The 15,514-nt window shown below is 39.0% G+C and overlaps 1 protein-coding gene across 2 annotated transcripts in view; it reads left to right on the top strand.

Annotated features, from left to right (window-relative positions):
• The window catches only part of CEP152 (centrosomal protein 152), a 104,150-nt gene that overhangs the window by 29,281 nt on the left and 59,355 nt on the right, over positions 1-15,514 (top strand). For both annotated transcript variants that reach the window (XM_040226472.1, XM_040226471.1), the window contains exons 10-12: positions 5,647-5,794; positions 6,925-7,016; positions 7,754-7,917. In XM_040226472.1, coding sequence (XP_040082406.1) covers positions 5,647-5,794; positions 6,925-7,016; positions 7,754-7,917 — 404 coding nt within the window. The remainder of the gene's footprint in view (positions 1-5,646; positions 5,795-6,924; positions 7,017-7,753; positions 7,918-15,514) is intronic.

Here is a 15,514-nt window from a genome sequence, read left to right as displayed (position 1 = left end):
AGTTGGTGATACAATCCAGCCATCTCATCCTCTGTTGTCCCCTTCTCCTCCTGCCCCCAATCCCTCCCAGCATCAGAGTCTTTTCTAATGAGTCAACTCTGCGCATGAGATGGCCAAAGTACTGGAGTTTCAGCTTTAGCATCATTCCTTCCAAAGAACACCCAGGGCTGATCTCCTTTAGAGTGGACTGGTTGGATCTCCTTGCAGTCCAAGGGACTCTCAAGAGTCTTCTCCAACACCACAGTTCAAAAGCATCAATTCTTTGGCGCTCAGCCTTCTTCACAGTTCAACTCTCACATCCACACATGACTACTGGAAAAACCATAGCCTTGATTAGATGAACCTTAGTCGGCAAAGTAATGCCTCTGCTTTTGAATATGCTATCTAGGTTGGTCATAACTTTCCTTCCAAGGAGTAAGTGTCTTTTAATTTCATGGCTGCAGTCACCATCTGCAGTGATTTTGGAGCCCCCCAAAATAAAATCTGACACTGCTTCTACTGTTTCCCCATCTACTTCCCATGAAGTGATGGGACCAGATGCCATGATCTTCGTTTTCTGAATGTTAAGCTTTAAGCCAACTTTTTCAATCCTTTTTCACTTTCATCAAGAGGCTCTTTAGTTCTTCACTTTCTGCCAGAAGGGTGGTGTCATCTGTGTATCTGATATTTCTCCTGGCAATCTTGATTCCAGCTTGTGCTTCATCCAGCCCCACATTTCTCATGATGTACTCTGCATATAAGTTAAATAAGCAGGGTGACAATATACAGCCTTGACATACTCCTTTTCCTATTTGGAACCAGTCTGTTGTTCCATGTCCAGTTACAACTGTTGCTTCCTGACCTGCATATAGGTTTCTCAAGAGGCAGGTCAGGTGGTCTGGTATTCGCAACTCTTTCAGAATTTTCCACAGTTTATTATATGTCTTAGAAGATTCCAAACTGAAAAGAAGGAGTGTTCTGGGAGCTGGCCTGAAATTGAGTGGTTGTCCTGGGAGATTAACCAGGAGAAGACCTTTCTTGGGTTTCCCAGTGTTTGATTATTAACTTGTCAGTAAATATTGTCTAGAAATGATTCTTGGGAGAAGAGTTGGTTTTGAGACTAGTGTAATAAATAGGGAAGAGATTCTGATCTGAAATCATTTAGATATGAAACATGAGCATGTTTCACAGTTTTTGTTTTAGCTTTGCCCCAAAGGGAATAAAATGTAACCCAGGTAATGGGTTTCCTTGTGCTCCAAAACCCCAGATAATCAGTTGAATGAATAAAATATTAGGGATTGTCTTTCTCAATGTCATTTCAGAATTAATTTAACCCAAGGAAAGAAGAGAAGAATATTAAGATGTGAGGATCTAGAAAATCCCACCCCACATAAAATTCACACTGATTTTGGTTGTTCTTTCTTATTTATACAGCTGACTCTAAATTTTTCCACGATTTAGGTAGAGTACTATAAAACTGCATTATTGGCAATAATAATTGTTTGTATATCGTTTCATTTTATTTTACTTTTATATGTGTTATATGAATTTTTATTGGATTTATTTTCCCATATCGATTTTTAAAAGATTCTTTTTATGTAGAAAAATACTGTGAATTTGATCAGCGTGAAGGATAAGTAGAGGGTGGGGAAAGACCAAGACTTTGACAAATTATTAAAGTCTAGAAAGAAAGGTATAAAAAGAAAATTTATTAAAGTCTACTTTCTGTAATATTAAAACAGATAGAATTTGAGATATGGTTTTATTAAGCATGGCTCTGTTTAGGTAGCAGTGTGAAAGCTGCTGTGGAGAGTGGTGCTTGCTCAGATGATGAGAGGAGTCGGTATCAGTGGCTTTTCCACGTTGGTTTGGGGATTTCTCCATTCTCTACTGACTTAGGCACACTTACACAGGGGCAGCCTGGGAGCAGTTCCTAGTGTGTTTCAACCTCTGTACTTGTTCCATTCACTTTTCTCTCCTCTTCCAACCCCTCAGCTGAAGAATCCTAGACTAGAACACAGAACAGAGTCTTCATTCTGTGCTGACTGGGCTTCGGATCCCTGAACCATACAGTGAAGGTGTTGATTAAGGTCTTGTCTACTGTTACTTTCTGTCAGTGATTTTTCTTTTTTCTTTTATTTAAAACGGAGCAGAGCATAGCATTGATGTTTGCTTCTGCATATTGTTCCATAACTGCTTTGCACAGTGGTGATTCCAAAGTGCCTAGTGTTTTTTTCTTTCTGGGAATGCTTTTCTTTTTTGGTATCCTTTTCATGCTGTCCATTTGCTATCATTTGGCTCAGCAGTATTTTTAATAAAAGGTCAGTTCATATTATCTCAGAATCCAAGCTGAGAGTCCTAATTGGAAAAGGTGCTGTAAAGATCAGCCAAGAGCCAGGGAGTTGGCTGCCTGTAATCAGGAAGATGCATGAGTGTGTTCTATAGAGACGGGCAATTTAGATTTTCTTACCATAACTGGTAACCATACATACATACTGCCCCTTGTCCTCTTTTTTTTTTTTAATATAAAAGTTATTGAAGAGGAGCAAAATCGTTCCCTTTTTGATAAGCCTTTTCCTGCTCCACTCCACTCAGCAGGTTACAAAGAAGAATAAAACAACTCTTGAGAAAGAGTAGCATGGAGATAACTAGTTAGTGTAGCAGATGAACAAGTTTGCTAATGTCTGGGTTCTCAGGGGCTCTCACATAGTCAAACAACTGTGTACCTGAGTACATGCCAGTGTTACCTGAGTAGATGATCACACATTGTATGATTTGTGAGTGACAGAGATTGATGTTAACCTGGCATCTCCTAAAGCAGTCGATGTCTAGGCTCCAGGGAGTTCATGAATCTCTGAAATTGTGAGTGTAATTTTCTCTTGGGTGTCAGTTTATGCAGTTTTCTTTAAGAAGACCCATGAGCTTATTCAGATTTTTCAAGAGGTTCAGGCCTCCTCCCCCTTTCAAAAATTTGAAAATCACTGCTTTGTGAAAAACTTGCTCTTGGAGGGAAAGGACTATACTTGTAAAATAATCATATTATTTCATTTGTTCAGCAAAGTTTTACTGAAACATCTAAACATCAGGATGTAAACAAAGTTTACATAGATTTAAATCTATTTTGAAAGACAAAACTCAATGCAGAAGCTACCTAATTCCACGTGATGGGAGGAGTAGCAATCCATCATATAATTGTGTTTATATGTGTTATCATTTCTGTGTAACTCATATATTTTGAGAAATACATGGCATGTAAAATTGTATTAATAATTTAATATTTTCTTTAAGTCATCAGCTTTTCTGGTAGAAACGATTGTACACACACTCAACAGGTAGCAGTTCTTGTTATTTTGGCTGAGTTACTCTTGGGTTTTGTATGTGTGTGTGAGACAGAGGATGAGAAGAAATGAGCTCTGGCAGCTCATAATGTCCCTTCACTGACGGAATGCTGATAGCATGCTATCTCTGAGGTGCTTCCCCCCAGGTGTCTCCTTTCTCTTCCATTCATGGAAGTGTCATATCCCGAGATCTCTGTTCAGGTGTCTGAGCTGACTTCTACTTCTTTCTGATACTGGTAGACATCTCTGATTAGCTCCTCAGTGGTTTAAGTCTTTCTTCGTTCTGGTCTTCTTGAAATCTTCAGCTTCTGTTGAAGTCATGGACTTTAGTTTCTATGTTGTGACCTTCAGCTGATCTATCTTCTAATCTTTTATATGTGTTTAAGCACTTCCTATTGACTGAGAGACTCCAGCAGACCTGTGTGCATGTGGCTTACTTCTCATTTTTTTTCCTTTGTGCACTACAGATCTGTTCGATTCTATTTCATCTTGTAGGTTCAGCTATTATCTCTTTACCACTGCAGTTGTCTCATTCAGTCTTCAAAGACATCTGCCCCTATCAATGTTGAACTGAATGTTCTCACTCAAGCTAATTGCAGAAAAGATAGAACCATTTATTTTTGTTTTGTTTCTTGGTGTTTAAACTGCATAGTTTTATGAGTATAATCTGTTTTCCTGAACTTGTCAACAGGAAACAGCATGGCTTAATTGATTGTTGCCTAAGACCCCTGCCTCTGCTCCCCTGCATTCTGCCATGTGGCTTTTGGGGATCTTAGGTCCCTGACCAGGGATTGAACCAGAGTCTTGGCAGTGAAAGCCCAGAATCCTAACCACCAGGCCACCTGGGGGACTCTTAATTAGATTGTTGCATATAGTCAAATTATTTCCATGGTCTGCCTCTTCATTGTAATAGTTTTCATAATTACCTTTTCTTGAACTCTTTTGGGCCGGTTCTTAGTCTCTTGTAAAAGCTATTGTGACCTCCCCAGCACATAAATGTGAGTTGTCTCCCCACCTCTTCTTGCTCACACATTCACATTGTCATGAATATTAGCTCATTCGTTGTGTTTGCCATGTTACTCTGGTGCTTTAGAACCAAACTGGCCTGGGAATCAGCAGCAGTGTGCCAAGAGGTTTGCACTGTTGAATAAACATGGACCAGGTTCCAGAAGCTTCATTTTGCTCAAAAATTTGGTAGAAAAACTTTAAAGCAAACATGACTCATTATGAAATAGAATACAAAATGCTCATGAATTTTTAAGCTAACAGAGGGAACTTCAGAGTCTCTTTGCTCTGCTTAAGGAGAATGTTAGTATCCCTGTGAGGTGATGTGTTTTCTGTTTGTAACCGTAAGGCATTATTAGGCTTTAGATTACGGTAAAATCAGGCCCCAAATGACTTCTCTCTGTCTCAAAGTCCTTTCTTGATATACCTCTTACTATTTATTTTCTTCAGGCTTTTTCAGGTAACTTCAGTCAATTACCTTGATTTACTTCTGTGCCTCTCACATGCTGTGCTATTTGCCTGGAATTCAGCCTGTGTCACACTTCTTAAATGAGAGAGATGATTTCTTCTACCTGGCTTTGGGATTCCCATGGCTCATTACTTCCAAACACAGTTTCTTTTTGTAGACATTTGAATATATTATATACCTGCTCTAGATTCTCTATATATCCCCATGTAATTACACACATGCACACATTTATCCTGTTTTTCTTTGTCATTTTTCAAGTGTTTTTTGTAGCATTCACTATATATAAGGCACTATATAGGCACCTTCAAAGAGACTGTTAAGAGAAAAAAGACATGTAAAAGATGGAAAAACATGAGAGAAACAGGTCAAGTTTAAAACCAATTCAGAAGAGGGAGAGCTACTTTTTGGCTATTCAAAATAGAGTGAGTTTCCATGTGTTTTGTCTGTATCCTTGCTGACTTGGGACACAGATTCCGTGGTTCAAGGTGGTTTGCCTAGTGTGTGCACACAATTATACTGAGAGTGTAAAATGCAAATAGGGATGTAATACATTTCCTTTGGCTTGAATAAAATCCAATTTTATAATAACAGTGTTGTAGGTATATAGAGCAGAGAGAGACTTTAGAAGTCATCAGATTCAAATTCAACCTAAAGGAAAAACAGACTGAGCAGTTGGTGACTGACCAGTTTGTTCTCCTGACTCAGACTTGTGCGCTTGACCTTGTAAAAGAGGTGACTCTGTCAGGTAATGATTTTATATTTGACTTCAGATCCAAAGATGTAAGGTCATAATTGTTAGTTTAATATACAATAACTGATTATGTAAAGGACTTCTTGGATGCTTTTTCTGTTTAGGAAGATATCTGCTGTCATTTGAAAGATCAGGTTAAACAGCTGGAAAGGAATCAAGAAGCAACCAGATTAGAGAAGACTGAGATCATTAACAGATTGACGAGAAGCCTGGAGGAGAGTCAGAAGCAGTGTGCCAACCTGCTGCACTCAGGTGGGTGTCTGTGTGGGTGCTGGCTCCCCAGAGGCTAGGAGAAAATGTGGAGCGAGCATAGTAGGATCCATGAATTACTATAAAAATCCAGAAAAAAACAGAAAAGTTCATCAATGACAGAATTTTTCTTAACATTGTTACTGGTGTATGTCTATGAAGATGTGGTGTATTTTCATTGGATAATTGGGGAAATCCAGACAAGTATAAAGTAGAAAATAAAAATAGCCAGTAAGCCTACTGTGCAGGGACAACTCTTAATGTTGTTCACAAATGAGCATGTATGGACAGTTCCCTGCTTCTGTGCCCAGTACACTTTAAAACAAATCGAAGCTGAATGTGCAAAAATTGAATAATTCAGACGACAGGTACAACGTTTGAAGAATGAGTTATTCAAAAGTTGAAGTCTGTCTAAATGTGTGTGTGTGTGTGTGTGTGTGTGTGTGTGTATTTTGGTGGGGACAAAATTTGCATCATACTCCATTTAGGTCATTTCAGTTTTGTATCCTTTGTTCCACATGGCATTACTTACTGAGCCTTTTTGGTTGTCATTAAAGTCTTTGAAAATATGATTTTCTTTGGTTGTCTAATACTCCATCATTACTTTGCTTAACCATTTCTTAGATGCTCATTTTCTTCTGAGGAAACCCAATAAAGTCCTTTTTAAATGGGAACCTTTTAACCATTTAAAATATTAGGTTACTGGATTTCCAAGGGTATGATCCTAGTTTGCCTCTTATACGTGTGGAGGTGGGAGTGGTGGAAATAAAAGCAGTCAGAAAGAAGCTAAGGGCAGCAAGATGTGGTTTTCTTATTGGAAGGTAGAAATGGGTTCTAAAGAATTTTCACTTTGGCGATCTGTGAGCTAGAATGTTCTGCCCCTATTAAAGGACTTGTGGAGTGTTAAGGTCTGTAGACATGGCTGGTTTAATTCATGGCAAGGTCACAGTAGCCCATGTCTTCAACTTCTCAAGGACCTTTGGGCAGCTGTACTAAATCTTGAAAATGTCAGCACCACACATATGCTTTCTGAGTCCCACCAGCTGTAGCCTCAGTGGATGCAAGTTCTTCTGTATGTCATAGGCAGTTTGTTCCGTTACATCTGATGTATTCTGTGGTTCTTTCTCCCACAGGCTCAGTACAGGAGGTGGCTCAGCTCCAGCTCCAGCTGCAGCAAGCACAAAAGGCACTCTCTATGAGTGAAAACATGAGCAAGGCTTTGCAAGTGAGTGTTGCCACTAGGAAGAGACTTTCTTGGTAACTGAATTAGGCGATGGTTACCTCACCTTTTTGAACCTTGGATTTCTCTGTATATGGTGGCTGGACCATCTCCAATCCAGCCCACAGGAGTCATTCACAACCTTGCCCACACAGCTGGGTAGCCAAGCCCAGGTCTGCCCACCTGTTGGAGCAAGGGACCCATCCCTTCCTTCACATGGCATGTCCTTTCATCTTGGGGAGTGTCCCAGAGATAGGTTTATCTCCAGGTGTGGGAAGCCTACAGTTCAACTGCAGTCTTCTCACATCCTCCTCCAGTACCAGTTATGTTTCCCACTGGAGGAAGAGTTCAGTATCCCCTCCCTGGAAAGATGTATAGTATTTTGTGCCTTTTCACCACTGGCAGACAAAACCAGTCTCCTCTGTCCACTGCTCTTAGTCAACATGCACTGCCACCAGCTTCTCAGCTCAAGGGAGGCTTTTTGTGGAGGACGGAATGTCAGTGAGGGAGGTGGGAGAGAGGTGTTTACATCTGCTTTCTGATTTGCTTTATTTGTTCATTCAGTCTACCTGAAAACCTTGATATGTGCTGGACTTTACATTTTTAATGTATGCTAAAAAATGTATTTGAAGTAGCATTTCTGCCTTCTGATGATCATTAAAATGACCTTTGAAGAATAGAAAGAATGACTGATTCCTTCTTAAAAAACAATGAAAATGGCTTTCAATTATTTTGTGTTTTAGGAAGAATTAAAAGAACTAAAAGATGAAATTTCTCTCTATGAATCTGCTGCAAAACTAGGAATACTTCCAAGTGACTCAGAAGGAGAATTAAATATAGAGCTAACTGAATCATATGTTGATTTGGGTATTAAGAAAGTCAACTGGAAAAAATCCAAAGTTAAGAGGTATGGAGAAAATACTTTACTATAGAAGAATTCGCATGAATAATATTGATGGTGCATAAGAAGCAAGTGGTACCAGGCATGAAATGAACTGCCCAGGGGATTCCTTAGTTCAGGACAGTTTATTTTAGTAACTTCTAATGAACTGCCAATGTCAGAAATCAAAATGAACAGAAACCCAAGTGTTGCTATTGTACTGTCTTAATACCAATAGGCAGGTCAGTTCCAATAAGGTTAAAATAACTTAGTTAAAATATACAAGTTAAATTCTACTACTTAAATTATGTATCTGTTTTATTAAGGCAAGAGCATATTATTTTTATTATGTTAAAACTGCGTGTTGAAAGCAGCCATTTGTCAATGGTATATGAGAAGGTGAGCATTGATTTTCCCTGGAACCTTACTGTGATCTTATTTATTTATTTATGGCTACGCTGGGTCTTGGTTGCTGTGCAAAGGCTTTCTCTAGTTGTGGCGTTCGGGGCTACTCTCTCGTTGCGGTGCGTGGGCTTCTCATTGTCGTAGCTCCTCTTTTCGTGGAGCATGGGGCTGTAGGGCACATGGGCTTTAGTAGTTGTGGTGCTCAGACTCAGTTGCCCTGCAGCATGTGGAATCCTCCCTGATCAGGGATCGAACCCATGACCTCTGCGTTAGCAGGTGGATTTTAAACCACTGGACCACCAGGGAAGTCCCTGTGACCTTACTTCTAAAATAGGGATTCTGGCTTTTATGCTTAATACGGATATTTTAATGCTGCTTATTTAACACATATATTTATAGGAATCTCATGGAAGGGTGTGCGTCATTGTCCCTGCTGGGCCTAGCGGGGAAGGGAGTGGTCATGGTAGAAGAGGGAGCATATTTAGATATCATGAAACACTTAAACACAGGAAAGGATGTATAGTTTGAAGCATTTGCTATTTGGAAGGGACTATGCAAGGCTCTGGGAGAGGAGTACAGAAGATGAAAGAGACGCTCTGTCTTCCCACAGGGAATTTATATTTTGTCTGATGAAGAGAGAGAGACACACTTGGAAGCCACGAAGTGCTGTGTGCTAAATGCAGTGCTTAACATACAAAGGGGGCATTTAGCCATTTCTTCTTCTGGCCTGGGATACAGGTGAAAGATAGGCTTATTTGGAAGAGATTGCATTCAGGCTAAGGAAAGCCTTGAACACATTCTTGAATGAAGCCACCACCTTCCAATTTATAGTTTAAGACTGAGTTTGCCATCATTAGTGTTTAGTCAAAGTGTTTACTACCTGGTGTGTTTCAAGTATCATGCAACTAAATACAAACATATGAATCCTCTGAAAAGTTTGTTCCACAGTAAGTTTTAGGACTTACCTATTTTAGTGCTGTGATTCCATTTTCAAAACAACAAAATGAGATGCAATAAATTAAGATCTCGGTCAGGTGATGCTGTGGAACACAATGTTACATTAGTTGAGTGAGGTTCCACTTATCTGGAAGTCAGTCTTTAGGGACTGTCATCTCAACAGAGCACAACTACAATCCAGACAGACTCCAAGAAGCAAACAGCAGACCTGGATTGTGTGGTATATTTGTTAGGAGCCACCTTGGGGCTCATACCCCAGGGCCACATTGACTTAGATTTGTTGGTACCCCGTGTGTGCATGGGGGTGCATGGTAAGTCGCTTCAGTCGTGTCTGACTGTTTGTGACCTCATGGACTATAGCCTGCCAAGCTCCTCTATCCATGAGTTACCTGATTTCCTAAGTGACCACGGAGTAAATGGGTCGGGGAGCTGGGAGAGGTGCTGCCAGGACTTCAGCTGGCCAGCTCAGTCTCAGCAAGGAGAGAGTGACAGGAACCCACAGTGCTGGAGCGGCCAAGCAGCAGGGTAAGCAGCTTTTATACATCCAGGCCTGTTGTGACCCACATCAGAATGTCCACAATTGTGATCTGAGTTATCAAAGGAAGCCTTCAGCTTTGGTTAGTTAATTATAAGAGAAAGAGGATGAACGCGCTTTAAACAGATTTACATAAAAATTTAAAGTTAAAATGCAGTCATCTGGAAAATTGACTGCTGTGAATGGCTCATTTCCTGTTAATGCTGAATTAATTCTCAGCGGCCAGTGGAAAGAGCACGGTTTTTAGATCTAGAATGGTTTTGAATCATAGTTTTGCTTTTTATTACTAACTTTCTGACCTTGGGCAAGTTTCTTAACTTTTCTGAGCCTATTTTCTTATCAGGCTTTTTCTATCAGGTAAGAGTATAGCATATCTTTTGGGGGCTTAAGACAGATAATGACTATTAGGCATTTAATCAGTGGTAGCTGTTACTATATTATTTAAGAGATACTTGGCTAAAATATACCATTGATCAGATTTTATATTAATCTTTTTTCTTGGAGTATAATTCTTTACAATGTTGTGTTTCTGCTGTACAACAAAGTGAATCAACTATAAGTATACATATATCCCCTCCCTCTTGAACCTCCTTCCCCTTAATCAACTTTTGATTGGACACATTTAATAAAAAGTCTTTGATCCTCATTTAAATCTTGGGGACAACATGGGAGACATATTATTTTAGAGTTGGGAAAACCGGAGCTCAGAAGAGCGAACTCCTTGGCCCAAGAAGACAGACGCTTAGCCACAGAACTAGTACTTCAGCCCAAAACTTTGACTGTCATGTAAATCCGTTGGTTCATGTTTGCGAGACTGTCAAACCTGTTTGCCCTAAACTTCGTTCTTCTATATTTTTTTAAAAAGAGGATTAAAGACTTAGTTTCTGCCAAAAAAGATATCTCTACAACTTATTACTTTAATTTATGCCATAATTAGTCTGGGAACTGGGTAAATAATACATGTATGTATGTGTGTGTGTGTGTTTATGTATGGAGGTTTATCTTTGATGTAGAGTTATTCCATCTTGACATTTACTAAAATATATTTACTTTGCTCTTTCTATTTAATTAATAATCATCACCCAGATCCTACAGTAATTTAAAGCACATCCCTGGGTTGTAGCCACTTGTTCCAGGAAACAGATTCACTCAGAAGGACAATGCAGATAGTGGAGTGCAGTTTATTACACCGGCGGGCCCAAGGCAGAGTCTCCTCTTAGCCACGGACCCCGACCAGTTTTTGTGAAAATCTTACATACCCTAAGTGTACATGCCCAAACCTTCCTCCCCAAATTCCCTGAAACTAGTCTGAACAAAGGAAAAGAAAGATACAATCAAAGATAACCTGTGATTCATATGTCTTAGGCCTAGGTAGTTAACAGTGGACAATTATCAATAGGCCTGTGGTCATACCCTAATAAGCATAATAGAATTTATGATTCTATTCGGTTACACAGACAATTGGGGGTCTTTTAGGTGACTGAGGGTCTAGGTATGGGGCTCTTCCATCGGGGTGGGGCGGGGGCAGGGGTCTGGTTTTCCAGTTGGTATGTTGTTTCCATAGATACTGGGCATATAGCTCAAAGTCCACAGTCTGGCCCAAGATGGAGTCCTGCTTTCAAGATGGAACCTGTTCTGTTTCCTCCTTCACCTGTGGCTAATAAACTCTAGACATCACATGGCTATCATACCAAAAGGAATGCCAGTGTTCAACCAGGAAAGTGAGGGATAACTAAAACAGGTGGTTCGTCACTGGGGCTAAGGAAGGAGATGTTCAGTGAAGTGCAGGATAAGTGAAGACGTTATCTTACCATCGTCCCTCCCACCATTGGCTACATGGCTCAGTAGGTAAAGAATCTGCCTACCAACGAGGAGATGTTACAGTTGCAGGTTTGATCCCTGGGTTGGGAAGATCCCCTGGAGGAGGAAATGGCAACTCACTCCAGTATTCTTGCCTGAAAGAGTCCATGGGGTTGCAAAGACACAGACATGACTGAAAACACACTTATTTACTTAATATCCCTCCCACCAGTGCTTTAATGGATAAGAATTTAGCTTTGTTGTTGTTCAGTCACTTTGAGGAAAAAGTAAAAGTATTCTTAGTTCAAAGTGGGAGGAGGTACAGGAGAGATTAGATTTGTACCTTTTCTCTGCTGAATCATGTTTCTTAGAACAAAAGGAAGCAACACTTTGCCAATGTTGAGAATTTTAGTTCTTTGTTGACTTGAGCTCCTTTCAAATCACTGACCCAAATATTAGTGGCTCGAAGCTTTTATTCCAAACTACCATCTCCCTTAAGCTACTTAGTAAACCTTAAGGGTTTAGCCTCAGTGCTCTATTTCACATTCAGGGAATTGGAGTAGCTAAATCTGCATGCAGCCTGCAGACAGCTTCCCTTCCTCCTTATTGTAGTTGGCTGTGAAGCTCAAATAATAAACATTTAACAAGTGGAAAGCCTTTCCCCTCCTGTCTTCTCAGCAGGTTTCGTCAGGGACAGTTTATTTGGATTGAGGGGAACCGCCCTCCCCAGGGCTCACTAGTGAGCCTAACACAGAGCTGGTTACCACTGCTGACTTTTCCCTTTTGGAAAAGAAGAGAAAATTATTTTAGCTAGTACTTTCTCTGCTCTCTGACTTGGCTCTCTCTAGGAGTACATGGTGTGCTGTTTCAGTGGTCAGTGTTCAGTAAGAAAAGAAGCATAATTTGTTATCGGCTTGAAAGTTAGTTCACCATGTCGTATAGCACTGGAAGATGCATTGCAATATGTTTTATATTTCTTATGTAACTTATATTTATCTTATATATTTCTGTATAAATAGAAGTGGTTTAGGTTGGTGAGATCTACACATACACACATATTTATACTATAATAAATATTTTAAAAGTTGTGTATGTTGATAAACATGTAGTACATTGCCAAGAACTCCTTTTGTAACATTAAAAAATCCTAATATTTTGTTCATCCTCTTTCTCTTTCTGTACACGTATATGTATGTATATATACAGTATGCATATATATGTGTGTATATATTTAATGTTTCATTTGGAATCATCTGAAACTGAAAAATTAGAGAAATTATGTTAATCTGGATACTATTCTTTTTCCTTTTTCTTAGAAACAGACTTTAATTTTTTAGAACAGTTTGATGTATAAAAAAAATTAACATAGTACAAAGAATTACCCCATACTCTGCATCCATTTTCCCTTATTAACATTTTACAACAGCATGGTACAACTCTTGAACTAATACTGATGAATTATTATTAACGAACATCCATAGTTTATTTAGATGTCCTTCGTTTTTACTTGGTGTTCTTTTTTGTTTCGAGATCACATCTAGAATACCCCTTTACATTTAGGAGTCATTTTTCCCTAGGTTCCTCCTGACTTTCCTTGTTTTTGATGACCTTGACAGTTTAAGAAATGCTGGTCAAGTGTTTTTAGGAAGGAAGACCCTTCTGGAATTTGAAGTTTTTCTCAGTGGGTTTTGTGGAGGAAGACCGCAGAGATGAGGTTCCGTTTTTATCACGTCGCTTTTAGGGTACATACTATCAGCTGTTTATTTCTCCTCAAATGTAGCTTTCTCCTTTTTTATGGGAACATTAGAAGATACCAGTTAAAAGCAGCCATAATCTTACTTCCCCTCCCAGGAAGAAAACTACTATTAACATTTTGGTCTATAACTTCCACATTATCTATTTTGTAGGTTTCTAAAGGTTAAAATGTTATTGAATATACTACTCTAAAATGTGTCTTTTAACTTGGTATGTTCTGAAATCCTTAGATATCAGTAAATATTGTTGTAAACACTTATCAGTGGATATTTGGAACTATATTTTAGTTAGTAATACATTGTTTAAAAATTTTTTTTAACCATAAGTAATGGAGTATTATAACTAAAAGCATACTTGTAGTCTGGTCTTTATTCAGATCTTTGGTTTATTTCTTTAGATGTGGGTGAATAATCTTGTCAAAGAGCATGCGTGTTTGAGGCTTTTGATAGGTGGTGTTACTCATATCTTGATAGTACCTATTTCTCTGTACCCTAGCCATTGTTGAAGGTTATCACTTTTCCTGTTTAAAAGTTTTATGTAGTTAGATACATCACTTTTCCCTTTTGATTTCTTGATGGTATTTTTCTAGTACTTTTTATATCTTTGCTTTTTAAACCTTTTAAAACTGTAAAATATAACACATAAAAGTGTATGAAATATAAGTGTACAGCTTAATGTATGATTTTAAAATGAATTCCCATGGATCTATCATCAAGATCAAGAAATAAAACATTGCCAGCCCATATTCCTCTTTCTAGTCATAACGTTGAGCTTGCTTACTACTGTCTTAACTCTTAAATTGTTTTGGTTTTCTTGTTATCTTTTAAAAGCTGGTTATCCTTGCCTGAACAGTATATGTTAGATTTGCCTTCATCTAGAGGGAACTCATATATCAGGTGGTTTTTCTTTTTTCCTTTTTTCTATAGTTTTATTTGATATACAGTTGACCCTTGAGCAACATAGGTTTGAACTGTGGTTTGAATGTGGATTTTTAAAATAAACATAGTATATGTATTTTTATTTTACAGGTGGTGGAGGGGGGGACCAGCGCCCCCAACCCTCTACGTTGTTCAAGGGTCACCTATATTTCCAGGACCATAAAATTCACCCATTTGGAGTATACACAGTTCAGTGTGTTTAGTATCCCCAGAGTTGTCTGTCTATCACCACAACCTAATTTTAAAACATTTCAGCTTCCCCCACAAGAAATCCAGTGCTCATTACCAGTCATTCCCTGTCATCCCGTCTGTCTTCACCGTGCTGTGCTTAGTTGCTCAGTCGTGTCTGACTCTGTGTGACCCCAGGGACCGTAGCCCATCTGGCTCTGCCCACGGGGATTCTTCAGGCAAGAATACTGGAGTGGGTTGCCATGCTCTACCCCAGGGGATCTTCCCAACCCAAGGATCGAACCCAGGTCTCTGCATTGCAGCTGGATTGTTTATCATCTACCAGGGAAGCCCAAGAATATTGGAGTGGGTACCTATCCTTTCGCCAGGGGAACTTCCCCTCTTAGGAATCCAACTGGGATCTTCTGCATTGCAGGTGGCTTCTTTACCAGCAGCCCAGGCAAATACTAGTTTTCTTTCTACCTCTATGGGTTTTCCTATTCTGTACATCTCACTTTAATGGATTCATATAATATGTGGTTAGCTTTTTTTGTGATTGGCTCCTCTCACTTGGCACATACTGCTTTCAAGGTTTATCCATGTTGTAGCATGTATCACTACTTTAATCCATTTTATAGCCAAGTAGTATTCTGAATATATTCTGAACAAGTAATATTGTACTAATATAGCACATTTTGCTTGTTTATTCTTCAGCTAATGGACATTTATTTGGATCATTTTACTTTTTGGCTATTACGAGTAATGCTGCAAATTTTTGAGTGGACATGTTTTTCAGCTTTCTTAGGTGGTTTATATGGTAACTTTATGCTTAGCATTTTGAAAAATGGTCAGTATTCTGAAGTGGCTGCACTGTTTCACATTGTCACTGGCAATGAATGAGGGTTTCAATTTCTTTATATCTTCATCAGCACTTGTTATTTTTTTATTTAAGAAACTACAGTTTCCTGGTGGATATGGAATAGTTTCTTATCACGGTGATTTGCTAAAGATGTGGTTTTTACTTGATGGCTAATCATGTTGAAAATTTTTTTGTGTGTTGATTGGC

The sequence above is a fragment of the Oryx dammah genome, unplaced genomic scaffold, assembly GCF_014754425.2.
Source record: "Oryx dammah isolate SB20612 unplaced genomic scaffold, SCBI_Odam_1.1 HiC_scaffold_26, whole genome shotgun sequence".
NCBI lineage: Eukaryota > Metazoa > Chordata > Mammalia > Artiodactyla > Bovidae > Oryx > Oryx dammah.
This window is presented reverse-complemented; position numbering and strand designations above follow the sequence as displayed.